The following is a 14,589-nucleotide window of genomic DNA, read 5'->3' as shown; positions in this document are numbered from 1 at the left end:
CACCTCAGCCTCCCAAAGTGCTGAGATTACAAGCATGAGCCACTGTACCCGGCCTCTCTTCTATTTTTCTCTTCTCTTTTCTAGAAAGGCTAAAGCATGAATGGATGGAGAAAATGCTTGTCTTCTATCCCTAGGCATCAGAGGTCTGGAGGAGAGCATGCATCTTCCCAAGGAAAGAATAAGCAACACATACCATGGATGAAGCAAGGGAGGCTGAATGCTGAGAAATATACATAGAGAGAGACACGTCTCCTGAATGCTGAGAAATATACATAGAGAGAGACACGTCTCCTGAAAGTTGTCTATAAAAGACTGAAAGGAAGAGAAGGAAGGGCATTTCCTTACTGGATCAGAAGCTCCTGAAGGGCAAGGACTGTCTCATTCATCATTAACTCTTGCATCTAGAGCAATACAGGCCACAGGAGGCATTGGATGAAAAGCTGCTGGCTTTCCTCAATAAAATCTAATCTCCAAGGCTGGTGATGAAAGGAGACTGTCTACTGGGAAGGGGCCCTGACCTTGGATCCTCATGTCTATTCTCTAATATTCACGAACCTCATCCTTTGGAATTGGTCACCAATCACGTGTCCCTACAAGTGTAAGAAAGTGATCAGCCCCTTCCTAAGTGACAGCGTTCCTTGCACAGACCACCTCAAAGAGCCTGGATGTGATTTTATTAGGAACCACTAGGTTTCCTTACAGGTGCCCAAAGATCTGCTTAATGTCATTGCTGAATGGACGTCCATGGATGATTCAGGGAAATCATTCTGGAGTTTTCCCACCCACTGGATATTGTAAGTTCAAAGGAGCAGCCTTCACTAGCCAACCAAGTAATTCTCTGAGCAAAGATAATTCTAGAAACTAGTTATATGTAACATACGATTCCTACTGCATAATGGATTCTAAACATTCACATACGGTGAAATGGACTAAGTCGAGTGTGAAGTGTAACATATGAACTGATTTTCCATTAAAGAACTCAAGCATAACTGCATGGAAAACAGATTTATGTTGGAGAAGAGGCATCCCTCCTGGAGGGTAAAAGCAGGAGTGCTCTCTGACAAGAAAGGGTTTCATGCTTCAAACCTCCAGGGCCAAAATAAAGGCCAAATTGCAAATTTCACATATCAAGTTTATGAAGGAGGAAAACACACTAGAGGTATTCTTCAAAATAGGTATCTTTCTTCTTTCCTTCCTTAATGAAATTGTATTAAGCAGCCCATCAATCATTCTAGGTGCTTTATATTACAAATCTGGAAGCTGACATTAAAATACCTACCTGTGGAAGGAGACGCCAGTGTATCTGAGAGTTGTACCATTTGTTAGAGTCTGGAGGTTAAGAACAAGAGCTCTGAGGTCAAGATCCATATTCAAACCCTGGTGCTGCCATTTATTAGTTGTGTGACCTTAGGTAAGGTTTCCTTTCTTTCCCTTAGTCTGCTTTAAAATGGGGTTAATGAGCTGGGCACAGTGGCATATGCCTGTAGTCCAGCACTGTGGGAAACTGAGGTGGGAGGGCTGCTTGAGCCCAGGAGTTTGAGGCCAGCCTGGGCAACATAGATCCCATCTCTTAAAATGTTTTAAAATAAATAACAGATATTTCGGGGGTGGAGCAAGATGGCCGAATAGGAACAGCTTCAGTCTCCAACTCCCAGTGCGAGCAACACAGAACACCGGTGATTTCTGCATTTTCAACTGAGGTACTGGGGTCATCTCACTAGGGAGTGCCGGACAATCGGTGCTGGTCAGCTGCTGCAGCCCGACCAGCGAGAGCTGAAGCAGGGCGAGGCATCGCCTCACCTGGGAAGCACAAGGGGGAAGGGAGTCCCTTTTCCTAGCCAGGGGAACTGAGACACACAACACCCGGAAAATCGGGTGACTTCCACCCCAATACTGCGCTTTGAGCAAACGGGCACACTAGGAGATTGTATCCCACACCTGGCCAGGAGGGTCCCACGGCCACGGAGCCTTCCTCATTGCTAGCACAGCAGTCTGCGATCTAACCGCAAGGCAGCAGCGAGGCTGGGGGAGGGGCGCCCGCCATTGCTGAGGCTTAAGTAGGTAAACAAAGCCTCTGGGAAGCTCGAACTGGGGGGAGCTCACAGCAGCTCAAGGAAACCTGCCTGTCTCTGTAGACTCCACCTCTGGGGACAGGGCACAGCTAAACAACAACAACAAAAAAAGCAGCAGGAACCTTTGCAGATGCAAACGACTCTGTCTGATAGCTTTGAAGAGAGCAGTGGATCTCCCCACACGGAGGTTGAGATCTGAGAAGGGACAGACTGCCTGCTCAAGTGGGTCCCTGACCCCTGAGTAGCCTAACTGGGAGACATCCCCCACTAGGGGCAGTCTGATACCCCACACCTCACAGTGTGGAATACACCCCTGAGAGGAAGCTTCCAAAGTAAGAATCAGACAGGTACACTCGCTGTTCAGCAATATTCTATCTTCTGCAACCTCTGCTGCTGATACCCAGGCAAACAGGGTATGGAGTGGACCTCAAGCAATCTCCAACAGACCTGCAGCTGAGGGTCCTGACTGTTAGAAGGAAAACTATCAAACAGGAAGGACACCTATACCAAAACCCCATCAGTACGTCACCATCATCAAAGACCAGAGGCAGATAAAACCACAAAGATGGGGAAAAAGCAGAGCAGAAAAGCTGGAAATTCAAAAAATAAGAGCGCATCTCCCCCTGCAAAGGAGCGCAGCTCATTGCCAGCAACGGATCGAAGCTGGTCAGAGAATGACTTTGACGAGATGAGAGAAGAAGGCTTCAGTCCATCAAACTTCTCAGAGCTAAAGGAGGAATTACGTACCCAGTGCAAAGAAACTAAAAATCTTGAAAAAAAAGTGGAAGAATTGACAGCTAGAATAATTGATGCAGAGAAGGTCATAAACGAAATGACAGAGATAAAAGCCATGACACGAGATATACGTGACAAATGCACAAGCTTCAGTAACCAACTCGATCAACTGGAAGAAAGAGTATCAGCGATTGAGGATCAAATGAATGAAACGAAGCGAGAAGAGAAACCAAAAGAAAAAAGAAGAAAAAGAAATGAACAAAACCTGCAAGAAGTATGGGATTATGTAAAAAGACCAAATCTACGTCTGACTGGGGTGCCTGAAAGTGAGGGGGAAAATGGAACCAAGTTGGAAAACACTCTTCAGGATATCATACAGGAGAACTTCCCCAACCTAGTAGGGCAGGCCAACATTCAAATTCAGGAAATACAGACAACACCACAAAGATACTCCTCGAGAAGAGCAACTCCAAGACACATAATTGCCAGATTCACCAAAGTTGAAATGAAGGAAAAAATCTTAAGGGCAGCCAGAGAGAAAGGTCGGGTTACCCACAAAGGGAAGCCCATCAGACTAACAGCAGACCTCTCGGCAGAAACTCTACAAGCCAGAAGAGAGTGGGGGCCAATATTCAACGTTCTTAAAGAAAAGAATTTTAAACCCAGAATTTCATATCCAGCCAAACTAAGTTTCATAAGTGAAGGAGAAATAAAATCCTTTACTGATAAGCAAATGCTTAGAGATTTTGTCACCACCAGGCCTGCCTTACAAGAGACCCTGAAGGAAGCCCTAAACATGGAAAGGAACAACCGGTACCAGCCATTGCAAAAACATGCCAAAATGTAAAGACCATCGAGGCTAGGAAGAAACTGCATCAACTAACGAGCAAAATAACCAGTTAATATCATAATGGCAGGATCAAGTTCACACATAACAATATTAACCTTAAATGTAAATGGACTAAATGCTCCAATTAAAAGACACAGACTGGCAAACTGGATAAAGAGTCAAGACCCATCAGTCTGCTGTATTCAGGAGACCCATCTCACATGCAGAGACATACATAGGCTCAAAATAAAGGGAAGGAGGAAGATCTACCAAACAAATGGAGAACAAAAAAAAGCAGAGGTTGCAATCCTAGTCTCTGATAAAATAGACTTTAAACCATCAAAGATCAAAAGAGACAAAGAAGGCCATTACATAATGGTAAAGGGATCAATTCAACAGGAAGAGCTAACTATCCTAAATATATATGCACCCAATACAGGAGCACCCAAATTCATAAAGCAAGTCTTTAGAGACTTACAAAGAGACTTAGACTCCCATACAATAATAATGGGAGACTTCAACACTCCACTGTCAACATTAGACAGATCAACGAGACAGAAAGTTAACAAGGATATCCAGGAATTGAACTCATCTCTGCACCAAGTGGATCTAATAGACATCTATAGAACTCTCCACCCCAAATCAACAGAATATATATTCTTCTCAGCACCACATCGCACTTATTCCAAAATTGACCACATAATTGGAAGTAAAGCACTCCTTAGCAAATGTAAAAGAACAGAAATTATAACAAACTGTCTCTCAGACCACAGTGCAATGAAACTAGAACTCAGGACTAAGAAACTCAATCAAAACCACTCAACTACATGGAAACTGAACAACCTGCTCCTGAATGACTATTGGGTACATAACAAAATGAAGGCAGAAATAAAGATGTTCTTTGAAACCAATGAGAACAAAGATACAACATACCAGAATCTCTGGAACACATTTAAAGCAGTGTGTAGAGGGAAATTTATAGCACTAAATGCCCACAAAAGAAAGCTGGAAAGATCTAAAATGGACATTCTAACATCACAATTAAAAGAACTGGAGAAGCAAGAGCAAACACATTCAAAAGCTAGCAGAAGGCAAGAAATAACTAAGATCAGAGCAGAACTGAAGGAGATAGAGACACAAAAAACCCTCCAAAAAATCAATGAATCCAGGAGTTGGTTTTTTGAAAAAATCAACAAAATTGACAGACCGCTAGCAAGACTAATAAAGAAGAAAAGAGAGAAGAATCAAATAGACGCAATAAAAAATGATAAAGGGGATCTCACCATGGACCCCACAGAAATACAAACTACCATCAGAGAATACTATAAACACCTCTACGCAAATCAACTAGAAAATCTAGAAGAAATGGATAATTTCCTGGACACTTACACTCTTCCAAGACTAAACCAGGAAGAAGTTGAATCCCTGAATAGACCAATAGCAGGCTCTGAAATTGAGGCAATAATTAATAGCCTACCAACCAAAAAAAGTCCAGGACCAGATGGATTCACAGCTGAATTCTAACAGAGGTACAAGGAGGAGCTGGTACCATTCCTTCTGAAACTATTCCAATCAATTGAAAAAGAGGGAATCCTCCTAACTCATTTTATGAGGCCAACATCATCCTGATACCAAAGCCTGGCAGAGACACAACAAAAAAAGAGAATTTTAGACCAATATCCCTGATGAACATCGATGCAAAAATCCTCAATAAAATACTGGCAAAACGGATTCAGCAGCACATCAAAAAGCTTATCCACCATGATCAAGTGGGCTTCATCCCTGGGATGCAAGGCTGTTGTTCAACATTCGCAAATCAATAAACGTAATCCAGCATATAAACAGAACCAAAGACAAGAACCACATGATTATCTCAATAGATGCAGAAAAGGCTTTTGACAAGATTCCACAGCCCTTCATGCTAAAAACGCTCAATAAATTCGGTATTGATGGAACGTACCTCAAAATAATAAGACCTATTTATGACAAACCCACAGCCAATATCATACTGAATGGGCAAAAACTGGAAAAATTCCCTTTGAAAACTGGCACAAGACAGGGATGCCCTCTCTCACCACTCCTATTCAACATAGTGTTGGAAGTTCTGGCTAGGGCAATCAGGCAAGAGAAAGAAATAAAGGGTATTCAGTTAGGAAAAGAAGAAGTCAAATTGTCCCTGTTTGCAGATGACATGATTGTATATTTAGAAAACCCCATTGTCTCAGCCCAAAATCTCCTTAAGCTGACAAGCAACTTCAGCAAAGTCTCAGGACACAAAATTAATGTGCAAAAATCACAAGCATTCTTATACACCAGTAACAGACAGAGAGCCAAATCATGAATGAACTTCCATTCACAATTGCTTCAAAGAGAATAAAATACCTAGGAATCCAACTTACAAGGGATGTAAAGGACCTCTTCAAGGAGAACTACAAACCACTGCTCAGTGAAATAAAAGAAGACACAAACAAATGGAAGAACATACCATGCTCATGGATAGGAAGAATCAATATCGTGAAAATGGCCATACTGCCCAAGGTTATTTATAGATTCAATGCCATCCCCATCAAGCTACCAATGAGTTTCTTCACAGAATTGGAAACAACTGCTTTAAAGTTCATATGGAACCAAAAAAGAGCCCGCATTGCCAAGACAACCCTAAGTCAAAAGAACAAAGCTGGAGGCATCACGCTACCTGACTTCAAACTATACTACAAGGCTACAGTAACCAAAACAGCATGGTACTGGTACCAAAACAGAGATATAGACCAATGGAACAGAACAGAGTCCTCAGAAATAATACCACACATCTACAGCCATCTGATCTTTGACAAACCTGAGAGAAACAAGAAATGGGGAAAGGATTCCCTATTTAATAAATGGTGCTGGGAAAATTGGCTAGCCATAAGTAGAAAGCTGAAACTGGATCCTTTCCTTACTCCTTATACGAAAATTAATTCAAGATGGATTAGAGACTTAAATGTTAGACCTAATACCATAAAAACCCTAGAAGAAAACCTAGGTAGTACCATTCAGGACATAGGCATGGGCAAGGACTTCATGTCTAAAACACCAAAAGCAACGGCAAAAAAAGCCAAAATTGACAAATGGGATCTCATTAAACTAAAGAGCTTCTGCACAGCAAAAGAAACTACCATCAGAGTGAACAGGCAACCTACAGAATGGGAGAAAATTTTTGCAATCTACTCATCTGACAAAGGGCTGATATCCAGAACCTACAAAGAACTCAAACAAATTTACAAGAAAAAAGCAAACAACCCCATCAAAAAATGGGCCAAGGATATGAACAGACATTTCTCAAAAGAAGACATTCATACAGCCAACAGACACATGAAAAAATGCTCATCATCACTCGCCATCAGAGAAATGCAAATCAAAACCACAATGAGATACCATCTTACACCAGTTAGAATGGCAATCATTAAAAAGTCAGGAAACAACAGGTGCTGGAGAGGATGTGGAGAAATAGGAACACTTTTACACTGTTGGTGGGATTGTAAACTAGTTCAACCATTATGGAAAAGAGTATGGCAATTCCTCAAGGATCTAGAACTAGATGTACCATATGACTCAGCCATCCCACTACTGGGTATATACCCAAAGGATTATAAATCATGCTGCTATAAAGACACATGCACACGTATGTTTATTGTGGCACTATTCACAATAGCAAAGAGTTGGAATCAACCCAAATGTCCATCAGTGACAGACTGGATTAAGAAAATGTGGCACATATACACCATGGAATACTATGCAGCCATAAAAAAGGATGAGTTTGCATCCTTTGTAGGGACATGGATGCAGCTGGAAACCATCATTCTTAGCAAACTATCACAAGAACAGAAAACCAAACACCGCATGTTCTCACTCATAGGTGGGAACTGAACAATGAGATCACTTGGACTCGGGAAGGGGAACATCACAAACCGGGGCCTATCATGGGGAGGGGGTAGGGGGGAGGGATTGCATTGGGAGTTATACCTGATATAAATGACGAATTGATGGGTGCTGACGAGTTGATGGGTGCAGCACACCAACATGGCACAAGTATACATATGTAACAAACCTGCACGTTATGCACATGTACCCTAGAACTTAAAGTATAATAATAAAAAAAAAAAATAATAAATAAATAAATAACAAATAAAATGGGGATAGTAAATAATCTAAATGTCTATCAACAACTGAACATACTGTGGTATGTCCATACAATGGAATACTATTCAGCAATGAAAATACATAGGCTAATGATGTATGCAACAGCTTAGATGAATCTCAAAATCATTACACTGAGTGAAAAAAAAAAAGCCAGGTGCAAAAGAGTAAATATTTATGCTTCCATTTATATAAAATTCTAGAAACTGCAAGCTACTCTATAGCATGAACAACACATCAGTAGTTGTCTGAGGCCAAGGGAGAGAGAGGAAGGATGGGCTGGAAGGGGCATGGAGGAACTTCTGGGGAATGGGAATGTTCTGTCTTGTGGCAGGGGTTTCACAGGTATATACATCCGTGAAAACCTAAATGGTACACTTTAACAAAGATATCATTTATTGTATATAAATCAGGCCTTAGTAAAGTTGATTTTTTAAAACTTTCCTACTGATTTGTTTTAAGAAGTAAATGAGAGAAAATGTAGCCGGCATATGGTAAGTGCTTGGTAGTAAATGATGATGACGGTGATGTTGGTGGACACTGGGGCATGACAGCAGAGTGTCCTGGAAGTCAGAGGATATATATATATATATCCTCTGATATATGATAATCTCTAAACTTCATTTTCTTAACACAACAAAGAACAGGTCTGGACAAGATGTCCTAAAGTTCCTTAAAGGTGCAACAACTTGATCCTAAAGTGATGATGCCCCAATGGTGGCCAGTACAACTTTCTAATTCCATGTATTTATAACAGATGTAAACTTTAGTGCTCAGAGGATTCTGCTATAACATTTAGCAGTTACTCCTTGAAATTTAGTACTTCCATGACGAAAAAAGTAGAGAAAGTGGAATTTCAGAAGTCCTTTCAAGGGAGTTGGGAACAGGTTCAAGGTAGGGTGGAGAAAAGCCTGCAGAAGAGTACAAGTCCAGATAATTCTATAGATTATCAATTTGTTTTCTTGTGTTTCCATTTAGAAGTTTCTGCCAAAGAACTCTAAAATCCTTTTTCCTGAGTTTAATGCTTTCTTACTTAAAACACAAGTCTCTTGGTGCTTTGAACAAATACAAAACATGAGCAACTGGGGACTGAAGCTGTCCAAAGAAGACGTCCTGCAGGAAATAATTTGCCCTATACTCACTTCTACACACCTTCAAGACGGGCCAGATCCCCACACTACAAATAACCAGCCTTCATTACCACTCTCCCTCATGCCGGTTCAAACCAAGCCTTCATTACCACTCTCCCTCATGCTGGTTCAAACCAAGCCTTCATTACCACTCTCCCTCATGCCAGTTCAAACCAGAGACTCTAGAATCGTTGCTCTAGCATTACAATTTCCATGCACACTGCTCCTTCACCACCTACCCGCTTTGCTCATGTCTGGCAGACACTCTGCCTCCTTCCGTCCTTGGGTACATCCTCTTGGATGGTCACCTTACTGTCCTATGCAACCAATGGCTGAAGAAGCAGTCTGCAAGGACAGGCAGATCACAAGTGTGGCCAGCAGCCACCAATCTCTGAGCTGACAATTTAGCACTGGCAAAAGACATCTTAGGTACATATCTGGGAAAACAGACTCTGAGAACAGAAATGCAAGATCTCATATTTAATATAGTCATTGAGAATTATTAGTGGGTGGAGAAGTCTAAAAGGAAGTTAGTAGGTAGTGCTAAGGAGGAAGATCTGTCATGAAGAGATACTGGAAAGCAAAGAAAAAGGCTGGAGAATAATGAGAGTATGGTCTTACTAAATCTTAAGAGTGTGGAGTGTTCTGACCTCTAATAACAACTCTTCCACCTTCATCAACCCCCAATCCCTGCTCGGAATGAGATGAGGCAGAAGTACTTTTTCACAGGACTCCTGCCCTCGCTGGTCCTCAGTCCCTACAGAGTTGTCAAATACTCATCTGGGGAGCTTACTTAAATTCATGCAGATTCCCCAGCTCTAGCTTCTGATTAGTGCATGGCCTAGGATTATACATTTTAGCCACCATCCCAGAATATTTCATAGATGTTATTTTTGATCCTTTCCCTAGTCTTGTGATTATCAGACAATTACCTAAGTTTTACAGACTGAATTCTCTTTGTATGCAGTCACATACAAAGGTGTTCCCAAAAAAAGGCTTTAAGACTCCATTTCCAACCATGAGAGAATATGTGGTACTAGACTTGCCCTTTTGCCACAAACAACTCGAAAATTGGAGGAAAATACATGGTACTACTGTTTCCAGACACTGGATAATAAGCAGCCTAAGACTCTGATTCCTGAGAGCAGGAAAACAGATGAAGTAAGCCCTAGGTCACTAGAGGTCATTCCTGGACTTTGGCACAGTGTGGGGGAACCCCACACGTGGCATGAAGTTCTCATGGAGTTGAAAGGAGACTAAAGTTTAGTGGGGCTTAAGTGGCTGGAATTTTAGAAGCAAAGTCTGAAAGACTGGGGAGCTATGGAGAGGAAAAGCTCCAGAAGTCCAGACTGACTGGATACTAAGCTGTGCCTCTGTAGGGTGAAACTCCACAAGCCTGAGCAGACTGGAGCACAACCTCCTTGACTTAGAGGGGGTTATGCATTATGATATTTCAGACGAGATCTGGTGCATTCAGGCTGGTATGGCTGCAGGTTGCATTATGATACTTCAATTACTACTGAAAAGGTTGAGCTGAACAATCTCCAGCACTTATACAGAACTGGAGGAGGCTCAGCTCCACTCATCTAGAGTACAGACATCTTATTGAACAACCAGGCATCAGTGTTTAGGGCTAACTCTAGACCTGCCCTAATGAAGCTTTGAAACAATTTTCAAAATGCTCAAATTGATTTAAGAAAATACATTAACTGCTTACCAAAACAAATATAGATGTTCCACAATTTACAATGGTTTGACTTAACGCATTTTCTTTCTTTTTTATTTTTTTATTTTTTGAGATGGGGTCTCACTCTGTTGCCCAGGCTGGAGTATAACCTCCGCCTCACTGCAACCTCCATCTCCCAGGTTCAAGTGATTTTCCTGCCTCAGCCTCCTGAGTAGCTGGGATTACAGGTGCCCGCCACCACCCCTGGCTAATTTTTTGTATTTTTAGTAGTGATGGGGTTTCACCACGTTGAGCAGGCTGGCCTCGAACTCCTGACCCCAGGTGATCCACCTGCCTCGGCCTCCCAAAGTGCTGGGATTACAGGCATGAGCCACCGCACCTGACTGACTTAACACATTTTCAACTTTATGATGGTGCAAAAGCAACACATGTTCAGTGCAGTCCCTGACTTAAGAGGGGGTTATGGATTATGATATTTTGATTTATGTTACAATATTTTCAACTCACAATGGTTTTATCCAGACTGTAAGTTGAAGAGTGTCTGTATGTCAGTCTTGAAAGGAAGATTGAAACTTAACATAATGATATTCACAATGTCCAGCATCCAATCAAAACCTATGAATCATGTAAAGAAGCAGAAAAATATGACTTGTAACCAGAAGAAAAATCAGTTATAGAAACAGACTCAGAAAAGACAGAAATATGGAATTAGCAGCAAAAGAACATGAAAAGAGCTAGTACAGGCTGAGTATCCCTAATCTGAGAATCTAAAATGCTCTAAAATCCAAAACTTTTTGAGCACTGACATGATGCCCAAAGGAAATGTACACTGGAGCATTTCAGATTTTGGATTTTGGAATTTGGGATGCTCAACTAGATAAGCATAATGCAAATATGCCATAATCTGAAAAAAAATCTGAAATCTGAAACACTTCTGGTCCTAAGCATTTTGGATAAGGGATACTCAGTCTATATAAAGGATGAAAGAAAATGTACACAGAATGAGAAGATTAATGGAAGATACATAAAAGGGGACCAAATGGAGCTTCTAGAACTGAAAACAATATGTGAAATAACAATTCACTAGATGGGCTTAACAGCAGACCAGACATTGTAGAAGACAAGACCAGTTACATAGCAACAGAAACGATCCAAGTTGAAGCACTGAGAAAAAAAGTAGACTGAAAACAAAAAACACCAAGCCTCAGTGACAATTGTGTGGACATGCAAACTTGTAATTAAAAGAAGTGGGAGGGAAGAAAAATGCATTTAAAGAAATATTAGCTAACATTTTCTGAATCTGACGAAAACCATAAATCCACAGACTCAAGAAGTTCAAGTAGGATAAACACAAAGAAAACCACACTAAGGCACATCATGACCAAATTGCTGAAAATAACTGATAATGGAGAAGAAATCTTAAAAGCAGATGGGGGAAAGATATATTACATACAGGGGAACAAAGATAAGAATAACGACTGTCTTCTCATCAGAAACAATGTAGGCCAGGCAAGGTGGCTCACGCCTATTACAGGCGGGTGGATCACTTGAGGTCAGGAGTTTGAGACCAGACTGGCCAACATGGTGAAACTCTGTCTCTACTAAAAACACAAAAATTAGCCGGGTGTGGTGGCATGCAACTGTAGTCCCAGCTACTCAGGAGGCTGAGGCAGGAGAATTACTTAAACACGGGAGGTGGAGGTTACAGTGGGCCAAAATCGTGGCACTGCACTCCAGCCTGGATGATGGAGTGAGATCCTGTCTCAAAAAAAAAAAAAAGAAAGAAAAGAAAACAGAGGGGAGCAGAGGGGAGAGGAGGAAAAGGAAAGAAAAGAAGGAAGGAAGGAAGGGAGGGAGGGAGGAAGGAAAGGAGGGAACAAAGAAAGCCAAAGACAATAAAATAACTATTTAAAAAACTAAAAGAAAAAAATTGTCAGCCTAGAATTCCATGTCTGGTAAAAAGTTGAGGATGACATTTTCAGACAAATAACGCAGACAGAATTTCTTGCCAGATGACCTGTTCTACAAAATAATGATAAAGTTTTTCAGGCTGAAGGAAACTGATACCAGATAGAAACTAGGATCTACACAAACAAACAAGGAGTGTGAAAATTATAAATAAGTGTATCTGAAAAAAAAAAAAGGCTTTGACAATTTGGGGCCGGGTGCTGTGGCTCATGGCTGTAATCCCAGCACTTTGGGAGGCCGAGGTGGGAGGATCACTTGAGGTCAGGTGTTAGAGACCAGCCTGGCCAACATGGTGAAACCCCATCTCTACTAAAAATACAAAAAATTAGCTGGGGGTGGTGGCATGCATCCGCAACCCCAGTTACTCGGGAGGCTGAGGCAGAAGAATCGCTTGAACCTGGGAGGCGGAGGTTGCAGTGAACCGAGATTGTACCACTGCACTCCAGCCTGGCAACAGAGTGAGACTCTGTCTCAAAAAATAATAATAATAATAACAACAATAATAATAATAATTTGGATCCCCTGCATAATCTCCTCCCTAGAAGGCTTCTTTTTAGAGACACACACAAACCTCATCTTTTCTCCTGATATTTGAACACAGGATTCCACTGTGCCACAGCTACTTGCCTTTTTAGTACTTTTCCCCCTGCATTTATATAGCTAGCCATTAACTAACTACTATGCGTCACACACTGGAGATGCAAAGATAAAGAACATGTGTTATCTGCCGTCAAGAAGCTTAGAGGTCTGGTGGGAAAACAATCAAGGCAACAAAGAGTTAAAGCACAATACCTCCTAACTGTACTCAAATCCTGGCTCTACTCACTTAGCAACTCTGTGATCTTGGGCAACTTACTTAACCTCTCCATGCCTTGGTTTCCATAATTGTAAAATGGGGATAATAATAGTACTACGGGGTTGTGGTGAGAGAAAATGCTTTAACATGTGTAAACTAGAAGGACAGTGCTTGGGATACAGTCAACACCTAGTAAGTATTAGCCATGTTATTACAATGTTGGTTTGCCAAGGAGGTTAGAGTATGGAGAAAGAACATCCGGTCAGAGAGGGAGTGGGATGGGAAGGGAAGACATTTCAGGGGAAGTGATGCTTTGGCTGACCTTTTGAAGGATAAGCAGGGTTAGCAGATAAAGAAGGGAGAGATACTCCGGGTAGAGGTGGCAGCATTCAACAAGGCATGGAGATGTGTGTCAGCGTGCGTCAGGAGACCACCGCAAATGTCTTCAGTACTGCTGCAGTCAACAGTGCCTCAGCTGTAGCCCAGGAAATGTTCTGGGGCCTCTCTAGAAGACCTTTTGACTTCCTTCAGGGGCCTCTTACCTCTTCCATAATCTGATCCATTTTGCCTCTGTGGTCTGAGGCGAAAACTGTCCCCCAAAAAAGAAGAAAAAGAGAGCAGAAAATGAGTTTCAAACACAGAAAGGAACACCCCAAACGTTGATTGTATCCATTCTTTCTCCCAGATGAAAATGTCCCTGGACCTGCTTTTCTCTGTCAACTTGGTCAAACCTAATTAGGCCACTGGGTGTGCCGTGTGTGGCTGCACAGGCTGTGCAATGCACTATTCCAGAGGACAGCATCACAAAGGCTATGACATGAATGCTCCTTCCACCCCCGGGAGTGGGAAACTGGGGGCCCTACCTTCACAGCCACCTTTATCTAGGAAACTTCTTTCTTTTCTGATATAAGTCTTATGAGAAGGCAAAGCTTAGAAGCTGGTATTGCTTCTGCCCATCTATGTCAATAATGCAGAAGGCATGGGCCAGTACCCTGATACCTGGACACATAATTCTAAAAACCACACCGTGGGAGATAGGACATGGGCATCAATGAAAGGGTCCAGACCTTCAGTTGAGGAAGCAGGATTAACCAAACCTTGGATTCAGCAGGCAAAAATAATTCTAGCCCCAGACTTCTAACACCGTGTTCAACATAGGTGGAACAGGTCATGACCACCAAGACCGCACTGTTGAC

The 14,589-nt window shown here is 41.9% G+C and overlaps 1 protein-coding gene across 3 annotated transcripts in view; it reads right to left on the bottom strand.

Annotated features, from left to right (window-relative positions):
* Window positions 1-14,589, bottom strand: part of IFT43 (intraflagellar transport 43) — a 106,813-nt gene that overhangs the window by 17,054 nt on the left and 75,170 nt on the right. For all 3 annotated transcript variants that reach the window (XR_750072.2, XM_010382688.1, XM_030929829.1), the window contains exon 5: window positions 13,936-13,982. Coding sequence is in view for 2 of the 3 variants with exons in the window: in XM_010382688.1 (XP_010380990.1) it covers window positions 13,936-13,982 (47 nt within the window). In the remaining variant the exon portion in view is untranslated. The remainder of the gene's footprint in view (window positions 1-13,935; window positions 13,983-14,589) is intronic.

This window comes from Rhinopithecus roxellana, chromosome 5, assembly GCF_007565055.1.
Source record: "Rhinopithecus roxellana isolate Shanxi Qingling chromosome 5, ASM756505v1, whole genome shotgun sequence".
Lineage (NCBI taxonomy): Eukaryota > Metazoa > Chordata > Mammalia > Primates > Cercopithecidae > Rhinopithecus > Rhinopithecus roxellana.
This window is presented reverse-complemented; position numbering and strand designations above follow the sequence as displayed.